This window comes from Tamandua tetradactyla, chromosome 15 (genome assembly GCF_023851605.1).
Source record: "Tamandua tetradactyla isolate mTamTet1 chromosome 15, mTamTet1.pri, whole genome shotgun sequence".
Taxonomy (NCBI): Eukaryota; Metazoa; Chordata; class Mammalia; order Pilosa; family Myrmecophagidae; genus Tamandua; species Tamandua tetradactyla.
In genome coordinates, this window is record NC_135341.1 from 68,392,303 (window position 1) to 68,413,575 (window position 21,273).

Consider the following 21,273-nt stretch of genomic DNA (forward strand, 5'->3'; position numbering starts at 1 on the left):
TTTCCTTATGATGAAGACTCTGTGGAGGGTCTGGAAGATTAAATATCATAATGTTCCTCACTCCCCTGAACATCCCAAATCGAAGATGTTCCCTCTGCTCTCCTCCCATCACCATAAACTTAATGTTTCCTATTCCTTTAGCTATAAGTTCACTTTTCCCCTCATCATCTTTTACTCTTCCCCAGGCTTTTCTTCTGGAAAGATCAGGTGTAATAGGGCAAAGGGATTTTATAAAAATTTCAGCCCCCCTCACCTGCCCCCCCACCACCACTTTGGCCACGGTAGGAGGACTTGGTGAGTAGTGTATTCGATCAAGTGGTTATAATCCTTGTGATCTAGGACCATATCAAACCAACAAGACAACCAGGAGGCTGGAGTAGAATTAGTTTTGAATCCCCTAGACTCCCTTTGGTTGGTCCACAGAGGGTGGACCAAACAGGATGGCCAGGGGTTGCTGTTAGAAGAAAGAAGGATGCATTATTCTGGGAGTGGTCATGTAAGAAACCTGAATTTTCAAAATAGGTCATACAAACCCCACAAATTTTATTCTGATCATATCCCAGAAAGCAGCTGAAATGGGATAACTACTTTCTGGGAAAGCTGCATTTAGGGAAAGCTGCATTTAGTAACCAAGGTGTGTGGGCCAGTATCTGGAGAGGAAGTGTGCTGGTTTGAAAGGATGTATGGACCCTAGAAAAGCCATGTTTTAATCAAAATCCCATTTCATAAAGGCAGAATAAACATTCAATACTGTATGTTTGAAACTGTAATCAGATCATCTTCCTGGAGATGTGATTTAATCAAAAGTGGTTGTTAAACTGGATTAGGTAACGACATGTCTCCACCCATTTGGGTGGGTCTTGATAAGTTTCTGAAGTCCTATAAAAGAGGAAACATTTTAGAGAATGAATGAGATTCAAAGAGAGCAGAGCAGAATGACATAGCCATGGGAAATAGAGTCTACCAGCCAGCGACCCTGGAGATGAAGGAGGAAAATGCCTCCTGGGGAGCTTCATGAAACAGGAAGCCAGGAGAAGAAGCTAACAGATGATGCCATGTTCACCATGTGCCCTTTCACTTGAGAGAAAAATCCTGACCATGTTCACCACGTGCCCTTCCACTTGAGAGAGAAACCCTGAACTTCATCAGCCTTCTTGAACCAAGGTATCTTTCCCTGGATGCCTTTGGCTGGACATTTCTATAGACTTGTTTTAATTGGGACATTTTCATGGCCTTAGAACTGTAAACTTGCAACTTACTAAATTCCCCTTTTAAAAAGCCATTCTGTTCCTGGTATATTGCATTCTGGCAGCTAGCAAACTGGAACAGGAAGGTAGATAATTTGAAGGTCACTCTAATGTCAATAATATCAGATGGCTGTGGATGGTAGGGAGTGTGAAAGGTCCACTGAATAAACTGACTAAACAGTTCACTGTTGAGTAGCTTTTGAACTATAAAGCACATCATTGTCAGACTACAAATGGTTCAGAAAGCCAAATACCTGACTCAGATTAATTTCATGGGCCTCACTGTTGTGACTAGTATTGGCCAATTGCACTGGAATAGCAATTGTATTACTTGAAAAGGATGAAGAGTGATGAGGTGCAACTAGGAACCCTGAGAGGGGAAAAATGTTTGCTGTAGTGAATCTACCAAGAGCATAGGTGCAATGCTCTGTGTGAGGTATCTTCCCTTACCATGAGACAAATGGGTCAGCTTTGGCAAGGTTCATGAGTTTGGAATGCAGTAGTAGTAGCTTCTCCATTAGAAACATGGAGTCCTTTGTTCTGTGCCCTGTCTATAATCATGGGTATGTTGCTATGTCTGGTATGATAACAGATGTAGACAGCCATGATAGCAATTTAGAATGTGTAGGCTTGAGCAGCAGCTTTCAGCGGATATTGACATGAATGACCCAGATGGTTCAATCAGCAGCCATGATTTGTTTCCATAGTTTGCAGACCCCCAAAAAAGTTGTCTTTATTCTGCTAGTCTGTAGTTTTCCAAGTGGCAAACCAAAGAGGCAGGCCATTGTTAACAATCCAAGAGTCAGTAAAAACAGGAAAAGTTGCATTAAGGGGAGTATAGGCCAGAGCTATGAGAATGGTTTTGAGTTTTGTCCATTGAGTGGAGCAACTATATCTATTTTGGTCCTTCATAGCTTACAGTGAGGATGGACAGCTACAACAATTCAATGAAGATCATCAGATTTCAGCTTAGCCAAACTGTCAGTGAACTAGGCCCAATCATTTAGGGAAGCTGCTCTGAACTGAGAGTCCTATTGAACCAATGGCTTTGCTTCAGATGACAGAGTAGAGGGATAACATTTCCCCCAAAGGGATTGCTGCCACTCTTCCTTATATAAAGCTGAGATGTCATTGGGGCCAGGCTGGCTGCATTCTTGAATATACTATTTCCATTCGAAAAATGAGGCTTTTTGGGCCCTTTCCATTTTGTAAATCACCAGTCTTTGACCCACCTCACAATGATTATCAGGTTAGAGAGTCATAAAACCTCCATGGCTCAGGCATTCAGTTTCAACAAGAGTTCAGTAGCAAGTTAAAGCTGCTTTTCAAAAGGCTTGGACCTAGTAACCATGTTGAAAGGCAATGAGTCCAAAACCCCAAGGTTTGCCTCCAGCTAGAAGTTACCTCTCTTTTCCAGATATTCTAATTGGCCAAACCCTCAATAATACAGAATTGTAGCTCAAAGGGGTTATTAGGGTTGTGGGACCCCAGAGGTACTAGCACTTCTCTACATGTGGTTCTTCTTGACCAGGACAATTACCTCTGGAACTTATAAGCATCACAATGCAGACATGTAAAACATCAATACCAATTATACATTCAGTATTGAAAGCCTCTGTACCTAAACCCAATTAGCTGAATTCAGACTTTCCCTTCTCCCCACAGAGCTGAGTAGTATGATGACTTTAGCATCTGTATTCATCAGTGTCATGAAAGTTTGAGTCTTGAAGTTCGAGGGCATTCTTGGACAGAGGAGTTTTGCCTTTGATCTCCTTTGGGGATGGGGGACCTTGGTTCCACATCTAATTGTCTTTTTTGTTTTTTAAGTAACAGAGGTTGGAGAATAGAGGGAGAAAAAGACCCAGAGTGCAGAGAGAGTGGCTTTTCAGATTAAGTAAGACAAATTTATTTGGAATTTTGAGTGGTATGGTGGTTGTACATAAAACTTAATCAAACCAATGTTTTCAGTACACGCAAAGCTCTATATTGGGCAGCAAAGTTCCAGTTATTGAAACCATCAATTTCAGTTTGGGGAACCTCTTGATTCAACATCCATGGACCAAGTTGCTTTTTGTTTGAGATGGAGGGTTTGCATTTTTTCTTGACTGGGGCTTGCGGTAGATTCTATTATAAAGGAGTCAATTTTACTCCAAGGTATTTGCTGCCTCATTGTCAAGATATTTTTTTAAGTTCTCACCAATTTCAACATAAGAATTAAGGAAGTTTTCCAAGCCTGCTGTCCTGTCTGCAAGAATTATCTAGAATTCTTTGTGTCAATTTCTCATTGTAATCACCTTCATCAGAATTATAATTAGAATCCTAGGCAGTAAGAGCCCGAACTAGTCAATGCCTCATCTGTGGTTTCCCACTGGTCTCAGAGAAATTTGTCTGAGAGGCCACATCTTCCATATAGTAGCCAGGAGCTACTGAAAACAGCACAAAACAAAACAAAAAAGTTAGCCATCAATTCTGAACAGATGTAAGGGTGGCTTAATAGGAGAGGCTGGGCTTTAAAACATCCCAGCTATTATCAATTCCTCCTTAATAAGCATTATGCACCCTGCCCCCCATCTCCCAAATGAACCAGCAAAGTTTCTGCAGTCACAATTTTAACTCTTTCTGTGCTAAGTGTAGGAGTACCGGTCTTTAACTGTTGCCTAAAAGGGGATTGAAAGATTTTCCCTTCTCCCTCTGCCAGGGTGAATCTTGGTCTAGTTATTACAGTGGGAGTTGACCATGAGATTGGGGTGCTAGCAACAACCAGGACACCATTCAGGTATCTGTCTTTGAACCTATTGCCCAGCATTCAGCCTCTAAATACCTACTCAGTTGTCCTCATTAACAAGCAATAAAATGAAACACGATTTATTGCCCAGTTGAAACACCAGAGGTTTAAGAAACCTTCTAAGAATACTGGGATGATGCTACAGTAGAAAGTTCCAGGAATCAGTCCCTCTACCAAAACAACTATTAAACTGACAGAAACATTCAGAATTAACTATTTCAAAACCAGGAGGAAGAAGCTGGTAAATTGCAATAAATATCAGTGAATTTCAATTTCTGTGCAGTGGCTACTGTTGCTCGACCCCCAGCCTCAGGGCAAGGCAGCAGTGAAGTCCTCAAACCCAACCCTTGGTGCATTTTGCTGGTGCCAGGATGGATATAAAGACTTAGTTCTCCAAGATCTCGAGGTGTGTGGTCTGATTGCTAACCACTGCTTTTGATCGGCTACTTCAAATCATTGCGGCCTAACTCTATGGTGACCATTGTTCCAACCCACCTTGCACAGAAGCTGCAGAGAACTTTTACAGACAGTAACTTTCCTCAAAACTATGGAAAGTAGTTAAAGGATGCATTTACTGGACAGATGCTGACTCAAGAAAACACACCTTCAAAGAGCCATAGGAGAAGTCCTTGGCACCCTTGTTGGCCCATCCCTCATTATCTCTCCAGGACAGTGTGAAGCTGGCCAGCACTTCCTTTATGGGTCCCTGACTTCTTTCCAGCTGGGAAGGACTGACCTGGAAAATTCTTCTTCAGCTCACCCCCTCTCTACCAGAATTTTCCCTCCAGGCAAAAATGGCTTGGGACAGTGAAAGAAAGCAGTGTAAGAAACCCCTGAGTCAGGCAGCCTGGGGAAAAGGCTTACCTGCTTTAAGAACTGAGGAGGAGCACCAGGGAGATGGAGAAGGTCTTCACCTAGCGAGTAAAGGGAGCATCCAAATTCCTATAAACTCCTAAGTGAATCTCCTAAGTTGACTAGCAACCACAAGCCCAAGACAAGACAAACATACAGAAAAGACAAGGAGGACACTGTGCTTTGCATTTGCTATGGGCTGACCTTGATAGGAGGGCTGAACTCTGAAGGAAAGCACCAGCCAAGGCAAAGCTAACTTGAAAATATTGTGAAAGGTGTTTTTTTTTTTTGCATTTGCTTGTTTGGTTGATTGAGCTCCTGGCACTCAAGAATATCTAAATCATATCACTAGCTGGATACAGAAACAAGAGGCAGTCAGCTCAGGGACTAAGTCTCAGGATATGAACTCAGGAAACACATAGCTCAGGGATGAAATCTTAGAGTTAACATTTAAAAAAGTTAAAATGTACAGTGTACCACAAAAGATTACAAGAGAAACAAAGAAACAGAAAATGATGGCCTATCCAAAGGAAGATGTTAAAAATCCAAAATTTTCAACAAAGACTAGACTGTGGCCATATGGGGCAAGGACTTTTAAAAAATGATCTTTAAAATGCTCAAGAAGATGAAGGAAACACAGAAAGAATGAAAGGATATCAGGAAATCAGCGAATGAATATGAGAATCTCAATAAAGTGAAAGAAGAATTAAAAAGGAAGTAAACAGAACTGCTGGAGTTGAAGCCTACAATAATGGAAATGAAACATTCCCAGGAGGGGTTCCACAACAGATTGAAACTGGAAGATAAAAAAAATCAGTGAACTTGAAAACAAGGCAATTGAAATGAGTCAGGCTGAAGATTAGCAAGAAAAAAGAATGAGAAAAAACAAAAATAGTCTAAGAGGCCTATGGGAGACCATCAAGCATGCCTAATATGCATTATGGGAGACGGAAAAGAAGGAGACAAAGGAGTAGAAGGACTATGTTTGTAGAAATAATGGCAGAAAACTTCCCAAACTTGGCAAAAGATGTAAATATGCACATCCAAGAAATCCAACAAACAAAATAGGATAAACTTGAAGAGAAATGCACCTAGACACATGGTGGTCAGCTTGTTGAATGAAAAGGGCAAGGAGAGAGTTCTGTAAGAGTTCTGTAAGCTGCAAAAGAAAAGCAACCTTTATTTGTAAGATAGTTCCAATTACATTGTTCGGATTTCTTATCAGAAACCATGGAGGCAAGAAGGCAATGAGTTGAAATATTTAAATTGCTGAGAGAAAACAAATGTCAACCAAGAAGTTTATATCTGGTGAGACTATCTTTCAAAAATGGAGAGATTAAGACATTCCCAGAAAAAAAAGCTGAGAGAGTTCCTCACTACTAAACCTTCACTATAAAAATGGAATTCTTCAGACTGAAAGGACACTAGACAATGGTGCAAAGTGGCATAAAGAAATAAAGATCTTTGATAAAGAGAACCATATGGGTAGTGATAAATTGCAGTACTTTTGCATTGTATTTTTGGTATATAATTCTACTTCTTACAGTTGCTAAAACGTTAATGCATAAAAAGTAATGATAAATCTATGGTTTTGGAAATACAATGTACTAAGATACAATCTGTAACAAGAACAGAGAAGTGGGAGGATGGAGGGCTATGGGAATAGTGTACTTATATCCTAATAAAGTTAAGCTGGTGTCTAATAAAAAATGATTGCTAGTATATTTTAGGATGTTAAATTTTAACCCCATGGTAATCGCAATGGAAATATATGAAAAATGTATTCAGAAAGAAATGAGAAAGGACTTGTTTCCTAGACTGTGAACCAAATACCTTGAAATGGGTCAGGTTAAACAGTGGGAATTTATTTTCTCATGATTTTGAGGGCAGAAAAATGTCCAAATCAAGGCATCATCAAGGCAATACTTTCTCTCTGAAGACTGTGGTGTTCTGGGGCTTCTTGCCAGTGATCCTGGGGTCCTTAGCATGTCACATAATAAGGCAAATGGCAGCATCCTCTGCTCTCACAACTCTTCTGGATTCTGATTCAGCTTCTTGCTTCTTGCAGCTTTCTCTCTTTGTCTTAATTTTATGCTCTTATAAAAGACTCCAGTAATACGATTAAGACTCACCCTGATTGAGGTGGGAGACACATTGACTGAAGTAACCTCATCAAAATGCTACACATACAATAGGCTTACACCACTGGAACATGTTTTCTGGGGTACATACAGCTTCAAACCACCATAGGATTCAATATGGAACAATACAAAAATAAAATTAACGTGAAAGTAAGCATTAATGGAAGAATCTAGGTTCCAAAAAGGTATGACTTTAAAAAGACTAAATGGCAAAATAGCAGAAGAAAGCCCTTTATTATTGGTAGTCACTTTAAATGTAAATGGATTAAACTCTCCAGTCCAACTGCAAAGATTGGCAGAATGGATAAAAAAGCAATACCCAACTGTATGCTATTTGCAGGAGACTCACCTTAAATTCAAAGATGTAAATAGGAAGAAAGCAAAAGGATAGAAAAACATACAATGCAAGAGGTAATTAGAAAAAAAAGCTTGGGGTGGGGGCCTAGGGCGTGCAGTGGAGCCTCCCATGGCCTTGGATACTCCTCCTAGCCAGTGGCCACCACTGCTCACCTCTGCCACCAGCTCTCTCTGTCTGGCCCAGCCGCCGCATCTGGCTGCTTACTTGGGACATGCTCACCTGTACACCCTCACCTGCCACTAACTCTGGGGCACCAGGTAAAGGACTGGCTGAGCAGCAGAAAGACAAGCAGCTGACTCAGGATGATAATGCTGATGAGGTTGAGATTGCCATCAACAACATGGCTTTCATGGATGAATTTTTTTCAGAGATTGAGGAAACCCAGCTCAACATTGACAAGATCTCAGAGTATGTGGAAGAGGCCAAGAAACTGTACAGGATCATTCTCTCTGCACCAATTTCACAGCCAAAAACCAAAGATGACCTAGAGCAGCTCAAGGCTGAGATCAAGAAAAGGGCCAGCAGTGTCCGAAACAAACTGAAGAGTGTGGCGCGGCATATTGAAGAAGAGGTCTGGTCTTCGGCAGACCTTTGGATATGGAAATTCCAGCACTCTGTCCTCTCCTGGAAGTTCGTGGAGGTGATGACTAAATACAGTGAGGCGCAGGTGGACTTCTGGGAAGGCAGCAAAGGGTGAATCCAGTGGCAGATTGAAATTACTGGTAAAAAGACAACAGATGAGGAGCTGGAAGAGATGTTGGAGAGTGGAAACCATGCCATCTTCACTTCTGGGATCATCAACTCCCAGATTTCCAGGCATTCTCTGAGTGAGATTGAAGGGCAGCACAAGGACATCGTGAGGCTTGAGAGCAGCAGCAAGGAGCTCCATGACGTGTTTCATGGACATCGCCATGCTAGTGGAAAATCAGGGTGAAGTGTTAGATAACACCGAGTTGAATGTTACGCACACAGTGGACCACATGGAGAAGGCAGGGAATGAGACAAAAAACAAAACAAAACTGTGAAATACCACAGTCAGGCCCAGAAGAACTGATAATTATTATTGTGATAGTAGTTGTGTTGCTGGGCATTTTAATGTTGGTTACTGTACTTTCCATGGGCTGAACTAAGAGTGTGCTGCAATTAAATAACCTAATTTTAGTCCAACCTGGTGTGGCCAACCTTTGTCCTCAGATGGGATTGGAGTTTGAATGGCCTTCCTGAGAATGAGTGGGACCTGCTCCTCTGTTTCCTTGTTACCATCTTTGGACCTGACCTAGCAAGCAATCTAGGTCTGGAAGAATCTAATCTGCCTGATGCAACCCTGAGTTCTCCACAAAACTCATGTCCCACCAGCTCTGATGTACTGGACTGTAGGAACTGAACCAGCTTCTCTTTCCTCCCTCTGGTGTGTCACATCCCTTGCACCTTGGAGAGCCTGTTTGAGTCCCTCCCAAGGTGCTGTATATTCTCCCCATGGAGTGGCCTCCCAGAATTTGCAATATGCATATATTTTTGAGTGAATCTTTAGCAACGTGAGGGGATTTTTCTAAGTTTGGCAACTTACTTGACAACAGTAAGGATTAAACTTGAGTCTTTTCCCTGGCAAGGTGCAAATCTTCAGTTTGTGGTTGCTATGTCCTGAAAATATGAGGGATTGACAGATGTCGTTTTTGCTTGAGAAGCTGACCTGTTTGAAATTCAATCTGAAATTAAGTTCTTGGTTTCAACTTGAGGGGCAATATCAATCTTTGTCTTTGTTATGTTCTCTCAAGGAGAGACCAGGATGATGTAGTCATCTGAAGGTTGCCATTTGCAAAGGCTGAGGATGTGGGATATTGGTTTCCATGTCTGAGTCTTGGAAACTGGCCGTTCAGTTAGAGAATGATGCTTTATAAGCAATTGCTATGAGGCCAAAAATAACCAGGGACTTAAAAATGGGCCAGGGGCAAGGTACTTGAGATTTAGGCACTGAAACTAGTTCACGCGACTGGTGCAAGTATTCAGTCACATGCATATATGCATGTATCTCTTAGGAAGTAAGAAACTATTAGGTGGAGAATATTATGACCTCAAAAAAATAACCTTGAGCTAAGCTAAAAATTAGGTAAGAGAAATTTGCCCACCTGTTAATGAACCACAGTAGACATTTGATTTTACCATGTCTTCAAGAAACCTGCTAATTTCAGGATGAGTACTGGGAACATCATAGATCTTTGGGATGAAGACTAAATTGATCCCCATTACAGTTTTCTGCTTAACATACAGAATGTAAGATGTGTTTTGCCACCTTGCCACCTGATGCTTAGGCTAGGCTTGTCCCATGGCAATTTGGTATCACCCAGGTGACTTACGGGATGTCCTGTCTTCAAGGTGAAGTAGACTGGAGGAGACCAATCTACTCTCTATCAGTGGCTCTTTCTACTATCAGGTTAATGAGATTGACAGTTTCTTTGTCTCCCCCAAATCATACTGTGTAGGAAGCAAAAAGCTGGGAAACTTTCAAGTGTAGTAACTCTGTTGACCTAGTAGTAAGCCCCTTAGATTCCTGCCAATCTCCCTGCTAATCTCTGCCAATCTCCCTGATTTGGGGTACCAGGTATAGTTTAACTTTGACTTTAATGCTTTCTAGGAGAGGGTGAACACCCTAATCCAGGCACTGCCCATTAGCTGCCTTTCCAAGGGCTACCCTTCCCAGCATGCCCAGCATTCTGACAGAGCTGGTGGTATGCTCTTCTTGCCCATAGCTATGATGTCAGATAGTAGGTTGAGCCTGGCACCAGGGGAGACAAGCTCCAATCACAGGCCTTTGATCTCTTCTGAGATGCATGCCTGGGGCTTACATTTTGGAATGTGATATACGAAGGATTTTGTTGTTGTTTGTATTTTTATATAATGTGAAATTGATTATTTTGTTTCTAATTTTAAAATAAATGACTTTATATTGACTGTGGAAAAAAAGAAAAAAAGCCTGGGTAGTTACACTAATAACAGACAAAATAGACTTTAAGTCAAAAACTGTTATGAGAGACACATATATATATATATATTGATAAAGGGTCAATTCAAAAAAGAAGATGTAACAAAATATTGATGCACCTGGCAGTAGAGTCCTATTATATATGAAAAAAATATTGACAGATTTGAAGTGAGAAATAAATAGTTCTACATGAATAATAGGAGACTTTAATATGCTGCTTTCAATTGTGGATAGAACATCTAGGCAGAAGATCAATAAGGAAGTAGAAGACTTGAAAAATACTCTAAACCAAATAACCTAACAGACATGTATAAAAGATTTCACCTACAAACAACAGAATATTCATTTTTCTCTAGTGCACATGGATCATTCTCTGGGATAGACCATTTGCTAGGTCACAAAAAAGTCTCAAGTTAAAAATATTGAAGTTATAGAATTTATCTTCTATCTTCTCCAATCACAATAGAATGAAACTAGAATCTTTTACAGTGCAAGAAATGGAAAATTCACAAATATGTGGAGATTCAACAACATACTCTTAGACAACAAATGGGTCAAAGAAGAAACCACAGGGAGAAGTTACAAAATATCTTGAAGTGAATGGTTATGAAAACACAGCATATCAAAACATGTGGGATGCAGCAAAGGCAATGCTGAGAGGGTATTTTATAGCTCTAAATACTTACATTTTAAAAGAAGAAAAATCTCAAATCATGGACCAAATGTCAAAACTGGAGTATGAGGAAAAAGAACAGACTAAAACAGAGTGAGCAGAAGGATGGAAATAGATTAAAGGAGAGATCAATGAACTAGAGAATAAAAAAACAGTAGAGATAATCAAGAAAACTCAAACATTTTTTCTTTGAAAAGGTCAATACAATTGACAAATCCTTAGCTAGGCTGGCCAGCTGGACTCTGGACACACAATGGGCAGTGTAGAGAAGCTCATCATCAAGAAGATAAGGCTTATGAGAAATCCACAAATAGAGACATCTTGCTCAAGGACAGACTATAGACCATTGGAATCAAGTTGAGATACAAGAACCACAACTGTAAAACTCCTGTAAGAAAATATAGGGGATTATCTGCAGGACACTGTGTGTTCTAGTTTGTTAGCTGCCGGAATGCAATATACCAGAAACAGAATGGCTTTTAAAAAGGGAATTTAATAAGTTTCTAGTTTACAGTTCTAAGGCCGAGAAAATGTCCCACTTAAACAAGTCTATAGAAATGTCCAATCATGGACATCCAGGGAAACATACCTTGGTTCAAGAAGGCCGATGAAGTTCAGGGTTTCTCTCTCACGTGAAAAGGCACATGGCTAACACAGTCAGGGCTTCTCTCTCAGCTGGAAGGGCACGTGGTGAACATGGCATCATCTACTAGCTTTTTCTCCTGGCTTCCGGTTTCATGAAGCTCCCCGGGAGGTATTTTCCTTCTTCATCTCCAAAGGTCGCTCACTCGTGGACTCTCTGCTTCGTGGTGCTGCAGCATTCTCTGCTCTCTCTGAATCTCCTTCATTCTCCAACATGTTTTCCCTGTTATAGGACTCCAGGAACTTATCAAGACCCACCCAAATGGGTGAAGACATGTTGTCACTTAATCCAGTTTAACAACCACTCTTGATTAAATCACATCTCTGGGGAGATGATCTGATTAGAGTGTCAAACATACGGTATTGAATAGGGATTATTCTATCTTTATGAAATGGGATTTTGATTAAAACATGCTTTTCTAGGGTCCATACGTCCTTTCAAACCAGCACACCGTGTTAGGCAATGGTTTCTTAGACCTTACACCTAAAGCACAAGCAAGAACAACAACAAAATAGACAAAGAGGATCTCATCAAAGTTAAAATTTTTGTACAAAGAATTTTATTATGAAAGAATTGAGAGACCAATCAATCACAATGTAAGGACTGTATTTTGATTCTGAATGAAGTAGCGAGATGTAATCATAAAGAATAAAAGAGGCACACTTATCCACTGTCGGTGGGGATGTCAAATGGTACAACCACTGTGGAAGGCAGTTTGGTGGTTCCTCAAAAAACTGAATATAGAATTGCCATACGACCCAGCAATACCACTGCTAGGTATCTACTCAGAGGACTTAAGGGCAAAGACACAAACAGACATTTGCACACCAATGTTTATAGCAGCATTATTTACAATTGCAAAGAGATGGAAACAGCCAAAATGTCCATCAACAGACGAGTGGCTAAACAAACTGTGGTATATACATACGATGGAATATTATGCAGCTTTAAGACAGAATAAACTTATGAAGCATGTAATAACATGGATGGACCTAGAGAACATTATGCTGAGTGAGTCTAGCCAAAAACTAAAGGACAAATACTGTATGGTCCCACTGATGTGAACCGACATTCGAGAATAAACTTGGAATATGTCATTGGTAACAGAGACCAACAGGACTTAGAAACAGGGTAAGATAACGGGTAATTGGAGCTGAAGGGATACAGACTGTGCAATAGTACTGGATAGAAAAACTCAGAAATGGACAGCACAATTCTACCTAATTCTAATGTAATTAGGTTAAAACACTGAATGAAGCTGCATCTGAGGTATAGTTTTTTTTATTATTATTTTTTATTTTTTATTTTTTTAATTTAAAAAATTTTTTTTCTATTATCATTTTATTTCTTTTTCTGTTGTCTTTCTATTTCTTTTTCTAAATCGATGCAAATGTACTAAGAAATGATGAATATGCATCTATGTGATGATATTAAGAATTACTGATTGTATATGTAGAATGGAATGATTTCTAAATGTTGTGTTAGTTAATTTTTTTAATTAATAAAAAAAATTTAGCCTCAAAAAAAAGAATAAAAGAAAAAACTTTGTAAGTATGGAAAACTGTAGGGACTGTCAGAATATATCATATTGTTCAGATGAAATAAATGTGAACCAAGGTTATGTCTGTTTTACCATAGTCACAGTGTAAATAGGGTGATTAAAACAAACTATTAAAATAGAATGAGCAAAGATTCTGAACTATATCCTACTCCAACCAGGGTTTGAAATTACTGTGCACCCAAAGCAGTCCCACACAGCGAAGATCTATCCTGCTTAACTTTTGACCCCTCTTTCTGGGGTCAACATGACTATTTCTTAAACTAAATAATAGATGTTACGTACTCTGTTCTTGGAGACTAATGCTCATTTTGCCTTTTGTGCCTTCTGTCTAACAGAAGGGAGATGGAGCGATTGATAAGGCTGAGCTGCGGGCAGCCTGTGACCAGGTCAATCTGCATTTAGACGAAACGCTCCTGGACCAGCTATTTGATTACTGTGATGTGGATAAGGACGGCCTGATTAACTACCTAGAATTTGCAAATTTTCTTAACTGGAAAGACAAAATGCCTCTTAAAGATTATGAAGAGAGAGTCATTATTAAAGGTATTTAATTTTTAAAGGTTTGCTGAATTCTTACATGGACTTCATATTGCCATTATTTTTTTAAATGTAACTGTTTGTTGACTTTAATACATAAAAAAGAAAAAATGTATGCATACATATGTACATATTAATTCATTTGTTTGTTTATGCAGAGAATTATGTAGAAGGATAAGAAAAGAATTGGTACCATTTATTATTTCCTGGTAGTGGCAAGTGGGTGGCTTAAGGATAGGATATCAATGGCACTCACTTTTTATATAAGTTTTTGTAGTTCTTGAATTTGGAATCGTGTATTATGCATTCAAAAGAGAAAATTAAAAGGAAAAAATTTTTCGGAAGCTTAAAATATGAAAGTTCTTCAGAAAACTGCAAACCCTTGTCTAAGAGTAGCTACTTGCCCCTCCCCCAGGAGAGGTCAGTAGTAAAACAGAATTTGATAGAAGAAAATATTGTCCTTTAAAATTTGTAAGAAAACCAAAACACCACAATCTGTACTTTTAATTTAAATATTTTCATATTATCTTCCTGTGTCATTTACCGTATGTATATATGTTTAGTGTGTTTGCATGAACAAGCACCTTTGTTTAACATTTCAAAATTTAGCTTTCAAATTTTATCTTATGAACATATCTTTATGGTTTCTATAACCATCATTTTAGTCTCTCATGCTGATGTAGAATGAATTATTAAACCATTTTCCCAACCTTTTAAATATAAGTTGTTTCCAGACATTTAAAAAACAGTATGGGCAATGCTATCTATGATTATCATTTCTCAAAAGACTTTGTTTCTAATTATGTCACATTTCTTATGAATGTTATTTTTGTCCCAGAAGGAACTCTATGTTTTCATTTTCTTTTTCTAAATGAGTGTCCCAATTGGGGATTTTATTAGTCCAGGCAGTGAGAAGATTTTACTTTAACCTTGCTGCTACTGAGTATCAATACAAGCATTCTTGCTAATTTAGTTGGTATATAATGGAACTTCAAGTTTGCTTTAATTTTCATACCTTGTGTATTACAGAGCATTAATTTTTTAAAAACTTTTTTATTGTATAGTATAACATATATACAAAGAAAAGAACTAGAAAAGCAATAATTTTCAAAGCACTCTTCAACAAGTAGTTACAGAACAGATCCCAGAGTTTGTCATGGGGGCTACCATACGATCCTCTCAGATTTCTCCTTCTAGCTGCTCCAGAATATAGGAGGCTAGAAGGCTTGAATATTTTTTCATCACCACAATCAACTTTTTTCCTTCCTTTTTTGTGAAAAATAACATATATTTTGAAAAGCAATACATTTCAAAGCACAGCACCACAATTAGTTGTACAACATATTTCAGAGTTTGACAAGGGTTACAATTCCATAATTTTAGGTTTTTGCATCTAATTGCTCTCAGATACTGGAGGTTAAAAGAGATATCAATTTAATGATTCAGCAATCATAATTACTTGTTAAATCCTGTCTTCTCTGTATAACTCCACCATTGCCTTTGATCTTTCTATCCCTCTCTTTGGGGGGGAGGATTAATTCTTTTAAAAGGATGGTTACAGATTTATTTCCTCTTGGAGCATCTCTCTTCTAAAAAATAAAGATCCTACTGTTTTTACTCTTTTTCCTGGGTCTTGCCTTTCTGAAATCCCATGTCCTGGGACAGCCTTTCTATTCTATCCACCAGGTTTACAGCAGAATCTCCCCTATCTCTTTTCATAGAAAACAACTCTACCCCGGTACTTTCAGAAATAAATTGGAGGGGGGTGGGCGTGACAGTGTTTTTTTCCCCTCTTGGCAAAACTCATAAAGTGGGGGAAAGCAGAAGTCTTTCAAACCAGATGGTTCTTCCATTTATTCCTAGTTCTCAGCCCGACCATGTCAGCCATTTTCAGTGGAGTTCCCAGAATTCTTCATCTTCTCCTGAGGCTCTCAGTGTGGGGGCTGCAAACGAGTGGCTCCTGGATTAGAAGGAGAGGGGCCAGGAATAATTTTGCCATGATTTTTCTTACATCAAATTCTATTTTACTGTTGACTTCTCTTGAAGGAAGGGAGTAAGAATTCTAAAACTTTTCGAGCAATTTTCTGAAGAACTATTTTTCATATTTTGTTAGGATTTTCTGCCTATTTTGGGTGAAAATGAGAGGAACTGGACACCAGGATTGCACACTTTCAGGACAGTGTATGGCAGTGGCTGAATAAGGGGTGCATACTTTTTGGGTTTGTCCCAACCCACACCCCTCTCTGATACTAGCATTACTTTGCTTTGCAATGCCTGTTTGGGTTTCCACAGAAACTTTAGAGTTCCTCTAGAGAGCAAAATACTATAGTCCCCTCTAGTGATATCTGTGGAGGTGCCAGCTCTGAAAAAAAGCTTCTTTCTCCTAAATCTCAAAATTGACTCAGCAAAGCCAATCAGCAAAGAAGGATAGAGCCTTACGATTTTGCTCTACCTAAGAGTTTTCTTTCGCACAGGGTTGTGTAGGGGGCTGGTTATATAATCAGCCCCTGAGCTCACAGTGCGCTCTCGTCATGTCCCCAGATATTGCAACACCAGGATCAGGTATGCGTGGAGTTTTGGCAACAACTCCAAATACGTCTTCTCTTACCTCTCCCTCAGGCACAGTCCTTGGAACAACTTGAGTAATCCTATAATACCCCAAGTCAAATATGAACACATACTCTAATTTAAAAAAAAAAAAGAAAGATTAACCTCAGTTTTCTATTTACCTTTGGTTTTTACTCTAAAGTAAATTGAGTGGAGTGATTAATAGAAGCAATAGGCCATGCTCAAAATTTCTGGTATATAGTTGGCCTGTACTTGTTCTTCCACAGTGGGGTGTTGGCATCAGCTTAGTTTCCATTAGCAAGAAGTGACTAAATGGGAAAACTTATCTTGTCACAAAACAGCAAGCACCAAGTGGTAATTTCTTCCTGTACTTTCTTCTTTACCGCTTTGCTGAAAGGTAGCAAACCAGATTGTACATGCCCTGCTGAGGCTAATGTTCAAGAATCAGAGACAACTCTCCTGATAAAGCCTGAAGATATCGTCTTAAAAGAACCAGGGAGTTCAGAAAAGGTACCTCGGACCCTTCTGAGACCAAGCGATAAAGTTTCTGATCATTATAAGACAACTTCTTCTGAGATCAATGCAGTAGTAGGAGCCATTCCTTCTGTTTGTGAGTATGCCACATTATTTGTTGAGTTTTAAAGGTGTAATCTACATAGAAGTGATGTGTCCTTTGTCTGTCCTTGCATTGTTCCCAGCCTCTATCTCCAGTAGACTGTAAGTTTCCCAAAGCCTGGAACCTTTCATTCATTTTTTTTATTGTAAATATCTAAGGGGTCTCGATAGTTGTTAGCTGAACTCTGAGCTGTTGTTAGTGATGAACTAAGTAAAATGATTCTCTGCATATTAATAAACATGAAGCCATCATAGATCAGAAAAGTGAATGATTTTATCTTGCTGTGATTTAGATGTATTAAGTGTTTAGGAGATATTTAAGCCATGTGATTCTTAGTTCCATGCATATTTGCCTTCACATATTTGAAAAGCTCTTTCAAAATGATTTTCACATCTTTATTCCCCGTTTCTCAGGCATGATGAGTATCAGTTGTTTAGAAAAACTATTTTTTTTGGTCAAGAACAGTTCCTGGGACTAAGGACACTATTTAGGATTTGCATATTTTTCTTAACTGGTTTTTATAGATATGCTATACATTCTGTTGTAATGAGATATGGTGCTTCCTTTAGAAGAGTGCTGTCCAATTAAATAGAAGTGAGAATCACACACATATATATTTTAAAATTTTCTGGTAGCCACATTAAAAAATAAACAGGTGAAATTTAAATTTTTTAAGCACAATTTTATTGACATATAATCATCCAAAGTGTGCAGTCAATGGTTCACAGTATTGTCATACATTCATCACCACAGTCAGTTTTTGAACATTTTTATTACTCCAAAATGAAATTTAATTTTAATAACATATTCTGTGTATTCTATATAACCCAGTATAGCTAAGACATTATCATTTCAATGTGTAATCAATATAAAATTATGAACAAGATATTTTGCATTCTTTATTTTGTACAAAGTCTTCAAAATTTGTTGCATATATTACCCTTATAGCACAAATCAGTTTGGACTAGCCACATTTCAAGTGCCCAATGGCCATATATGACTGGGGGCTTCCACATTTTACAGTGCAGTTTTAAAATATTTGCTTTCTCCCTTCACTGATAACCTAGGTTATCCTATCTATGGGGTTCCAACTGTTCGGTCTGATATTCCTGCCCCCCGGATTCGTCGTATCAGTGACAGGACTAATTATGGCGAAGAGGGCAATGCTTACTCATTACTGCATCCTACCATCTTCAGCCAGAAAGGAGTATTTGAAAGAGACTTCTTCAAGACCAGATCAAAGGAAGAGGTACGGTTTATTATTTGAAAACAATTGAAAGAAATGCTAACTTCTCACAAATGCACAAAAATGGAAATATTTATTTATCAAATGACTAGTATTTTAGGCTTTGCAAAACTTGAGCTGTTTCATTACAAATGTCATCGGGACTGCCAAAAGAGAGCATTCTTGATAAATACTATTCGATTTGGGGTGAGATTTTGGTTAAATTCTTGAAGTACAATTTATTCTATGGTCGAAAGCGTATTTCATGTCATATTCTCAATATGGCCTATGTGTGAAAAGGAAAATGTTTTCCTGAACACTATTCTAAGTTAAAAGGAAAATGGCCTGATCCCTTCCTAATATAATATCCTTATAATTTTGGACCTCAGGAACCAAAAAGTCAGCATGAGGAAGGCTACTTTCTCACCCTTCCTATGTACTTTTGCCACATGTCTTAGATTATCTGGAACAAGCACTGACTTAAAATATTATGACTTATTGTCACACCATGTCTTCTTTGTTTATTCGTTTGTTAGGAGCCACCAGCTAGGTCAGCGCTGGCATGCTGACAGCCAAAGATTAATAGCAGTGCTGGGTCAGAGCAACCACGGAAAGCATGAAAAGCAACTGCTTTATCGGAACCTTTATATATCAATAGCTAGAAACGATATGAAGGGGTTGCAGGTGTGGTTCAAGTCAGTCTTGGACCTTTATGGCTTGAAAACTTACTACATACTAACCCAATTAGTATCAGATTCATCCCCACACTTTATTCCAGCTGAGACAGGGGAGAAAGGAAGGGGAAACTCAGAAGCTGATGCTTGCTGGTGGCCCGCCCCTCCTCCCCGGACCCCCCAGAAAGAAACTCAGTATCCTCCCCAGGGAATCAGAGAAGAGCCACCCTAGACTGTATTTACACTTCCCTCTGTCACTCTAAAGGCTTAAGAAATAGAACTTCCGCATTTCCAAAAGAAACAAAAATCTCCTGCTTGTTTCATGACGCCTAAAATTATTTTAACTTGAAGTCTTCCTTTATCTTACAAATCTAGATTAAAAAGTAAGAAGTCGAAGACCAGGTTGGGTGATGACGCTAACTTAAAATGGATGGGTTTCAGTTAAAGTAGTAACCACTAAGTCCCTAGTGAGACTCTGTGCCAGGAGGCTGAACCGGGGGAGGAGTGCCTCCTGAGGATTGAGAAAGCAGGTGGGAAAGAAGGTCTGGGGTGCTAAAGACTGACTTGGACCACTTGATGAGTTCACGCTGTTGGAAGCAGTCTCTACCTACCTCTGCGTAGGGAAATCCCAGAAGCTATGCACAGGGGTATTGAGGTGTTTTTGCTGTATAGCTGCAGTTGCTGAAAGTTCTGCTTTTCTGGATTTCTGGTGTATTTGCCAACATTGCTAATTTTCCACAAGGGTGCATTGTTTCTAGTAGACCTTTTAATTGTTGAGGTTCTGTTCAGTGGATGTTTTCTGCAACTATTCTATTTCTTTGGCTTTCCTGTTCATTGTCTAACCTCTCTTTTTCGTTTTCCTCCTTATTTGCTCTGTGTGCTTCATAGGAAATGGTTTTACTTTTTGAAAACGTTTCATTTTTTTTTCACATCTTTTATTTACTCAACTCTTTCTAAGCTTACTTTCCCCTACTAGTTCTCAACTTTTCTTTCTGATATTTTTCCCAGGAACATAATAAGCATGTTCTTCCCACACCTTCATATCTTTTAATAATTATCACTGCAGAGAGATGATCAAAAACCTGGCTTTGCTGGTTTTGTGTGTGCTCAACTTTCAATACGTGCACTTCCTCTCTGGCATTTGCACAGCCACAATTATAGTTGAAAGTAGCAACAGGCCAGTCAGATACATTTTATAAATGTTCCTACTGAAAGAAGAGGAAACTGATACTTGGGGGTGGGGGAAGGGGCTTGAGTGACACACACAAGAAGACAACAAATGACTGAGATAGCACTCAAACCCAGCACGTCTCCTATCTTTGATTCTTGACTCTTGCTGCCTCTCTTTAAAATAATCAAAGATGGAGTTAAAAGTAATTTTAGATAGTGCTAGTATATAGTTGAATGCCCTCATAGTCATATTAACAAAATGATTCTTGCACTGAAAGTACTGGAATTTTGATATTTATTACATGTAAACAAACACAAGCACATGCGTGCACACCTTTTTTTTTTTTTTTTTGGATAAATATCCATGGTCTGAGATGTTGTAAGTATATATTTTAAAATATACATTTTAAAACATCTATATTTTAGTCTGACTTTAATGTTTTTTTTCCATAGATTGCGCAGATATTATGTAACATTGGTGTCAAGCTTTCTGATGAAGAATTTGAAAATGTATGGAATCTTGCATCTAAAAAACATCACTGTGGAGAAGTTTGTATAGAGAACATCAGAAATGTTCTAGATGAGCTACAGCACGCCGACCGGATCAGGTGTAAAACACTATGTGATATTTTTGGAGCCCTTTCAGTTAAACAAAATAATTGTTAAATCTGCATACTTAAAGCTCAGTTAAAATATTCAAGTCTAATCTGGTTTTGATATTATCTTAGTCACTGTGGTAGGACTCACATGCCTATTTGTATAGTTAATAAATTCAATTTGGGTTTTAAAATTTATTTTTTCTTTTTCTGAAGCACGCAAGAACTTGACAAGCACTTGCAAAGCTAACCTTCCACCTTACTAAAGGCACAGTTCAGAAACAGGATAGAAGTTTGGTAACATTTGGTAGGCCTAAGAATTCTGTTTGGTTGTCTGAAATTCAAAGTCTGATTTGTGATGCCAAGTTCTCTCAAGTTTCCTTCAATATTTTGTAATGTTTCTTTTTAGGCTTCTTGGTGATGGTACTTTAGTTTAGAGCTTTTAGTCTCTATTAGCATCTGAGGAAAACAAACTAATCCAGGGGGCACATTTTAGATAGCAAAATCTCTGGAGTTCCAACAACTGCATAATAGCTGTTAGTTTTTTGATACATGTCTATGGGGGAGGGAACATGTTGTCCTTGATGGATCCCAAGGAGCAGCAGCAGACCTACCATTAGATACAGCTTTAAAGAGTTCTCAAGTAG

The 21,273-nt window shown here is 38.8% G+C and overlaps 1 protein-coding gene and 1 pseudogene across 2 annotated transcripts in view; both read left to right on the forward strand.

Annotated features, from left to right (window-relative positions):
- Window positions 1-20,725, forward strand: part of EFHB (EF-hand domain family member B) — a 59,566-nt gene extending 38,841 nt beyond the window's left edge. The window contains exons 10-13 of one of the 2 annotated variants that reach the window (XM_077130411.1): window positions 13,576-13,783; window positions 16,743-16,955; window positions 18,029-18,210; window positions 20,484-20,725. In XM_077130411.1, the coding sequence (XP_076986526.1) occupies window positions 13,576-13,783; window positions 16,743-16,955; window positions 18,029-18,210; window positions 20,484-20,696 (816 nt within the window). In that variant the 3' untranslated portion in view covers window positions 20,697-20,725. The remainder of the gene's footprint in view (window positions 1-13,575; window positions 13,784-16,742; window positions 16,956-18,028; window positions 18,211-20,483) is intronic. The other variant, XM_077130412.1, reaches the window with a different exon arrangement.
- On the forward strand, window positions 7,585-8,617 carry LOC143658040 (syntaxin-3 pseudogene; annotated as a pseudogene).
- Window positions 20,726-21,273: the final 548 nt, after the last annotated feature.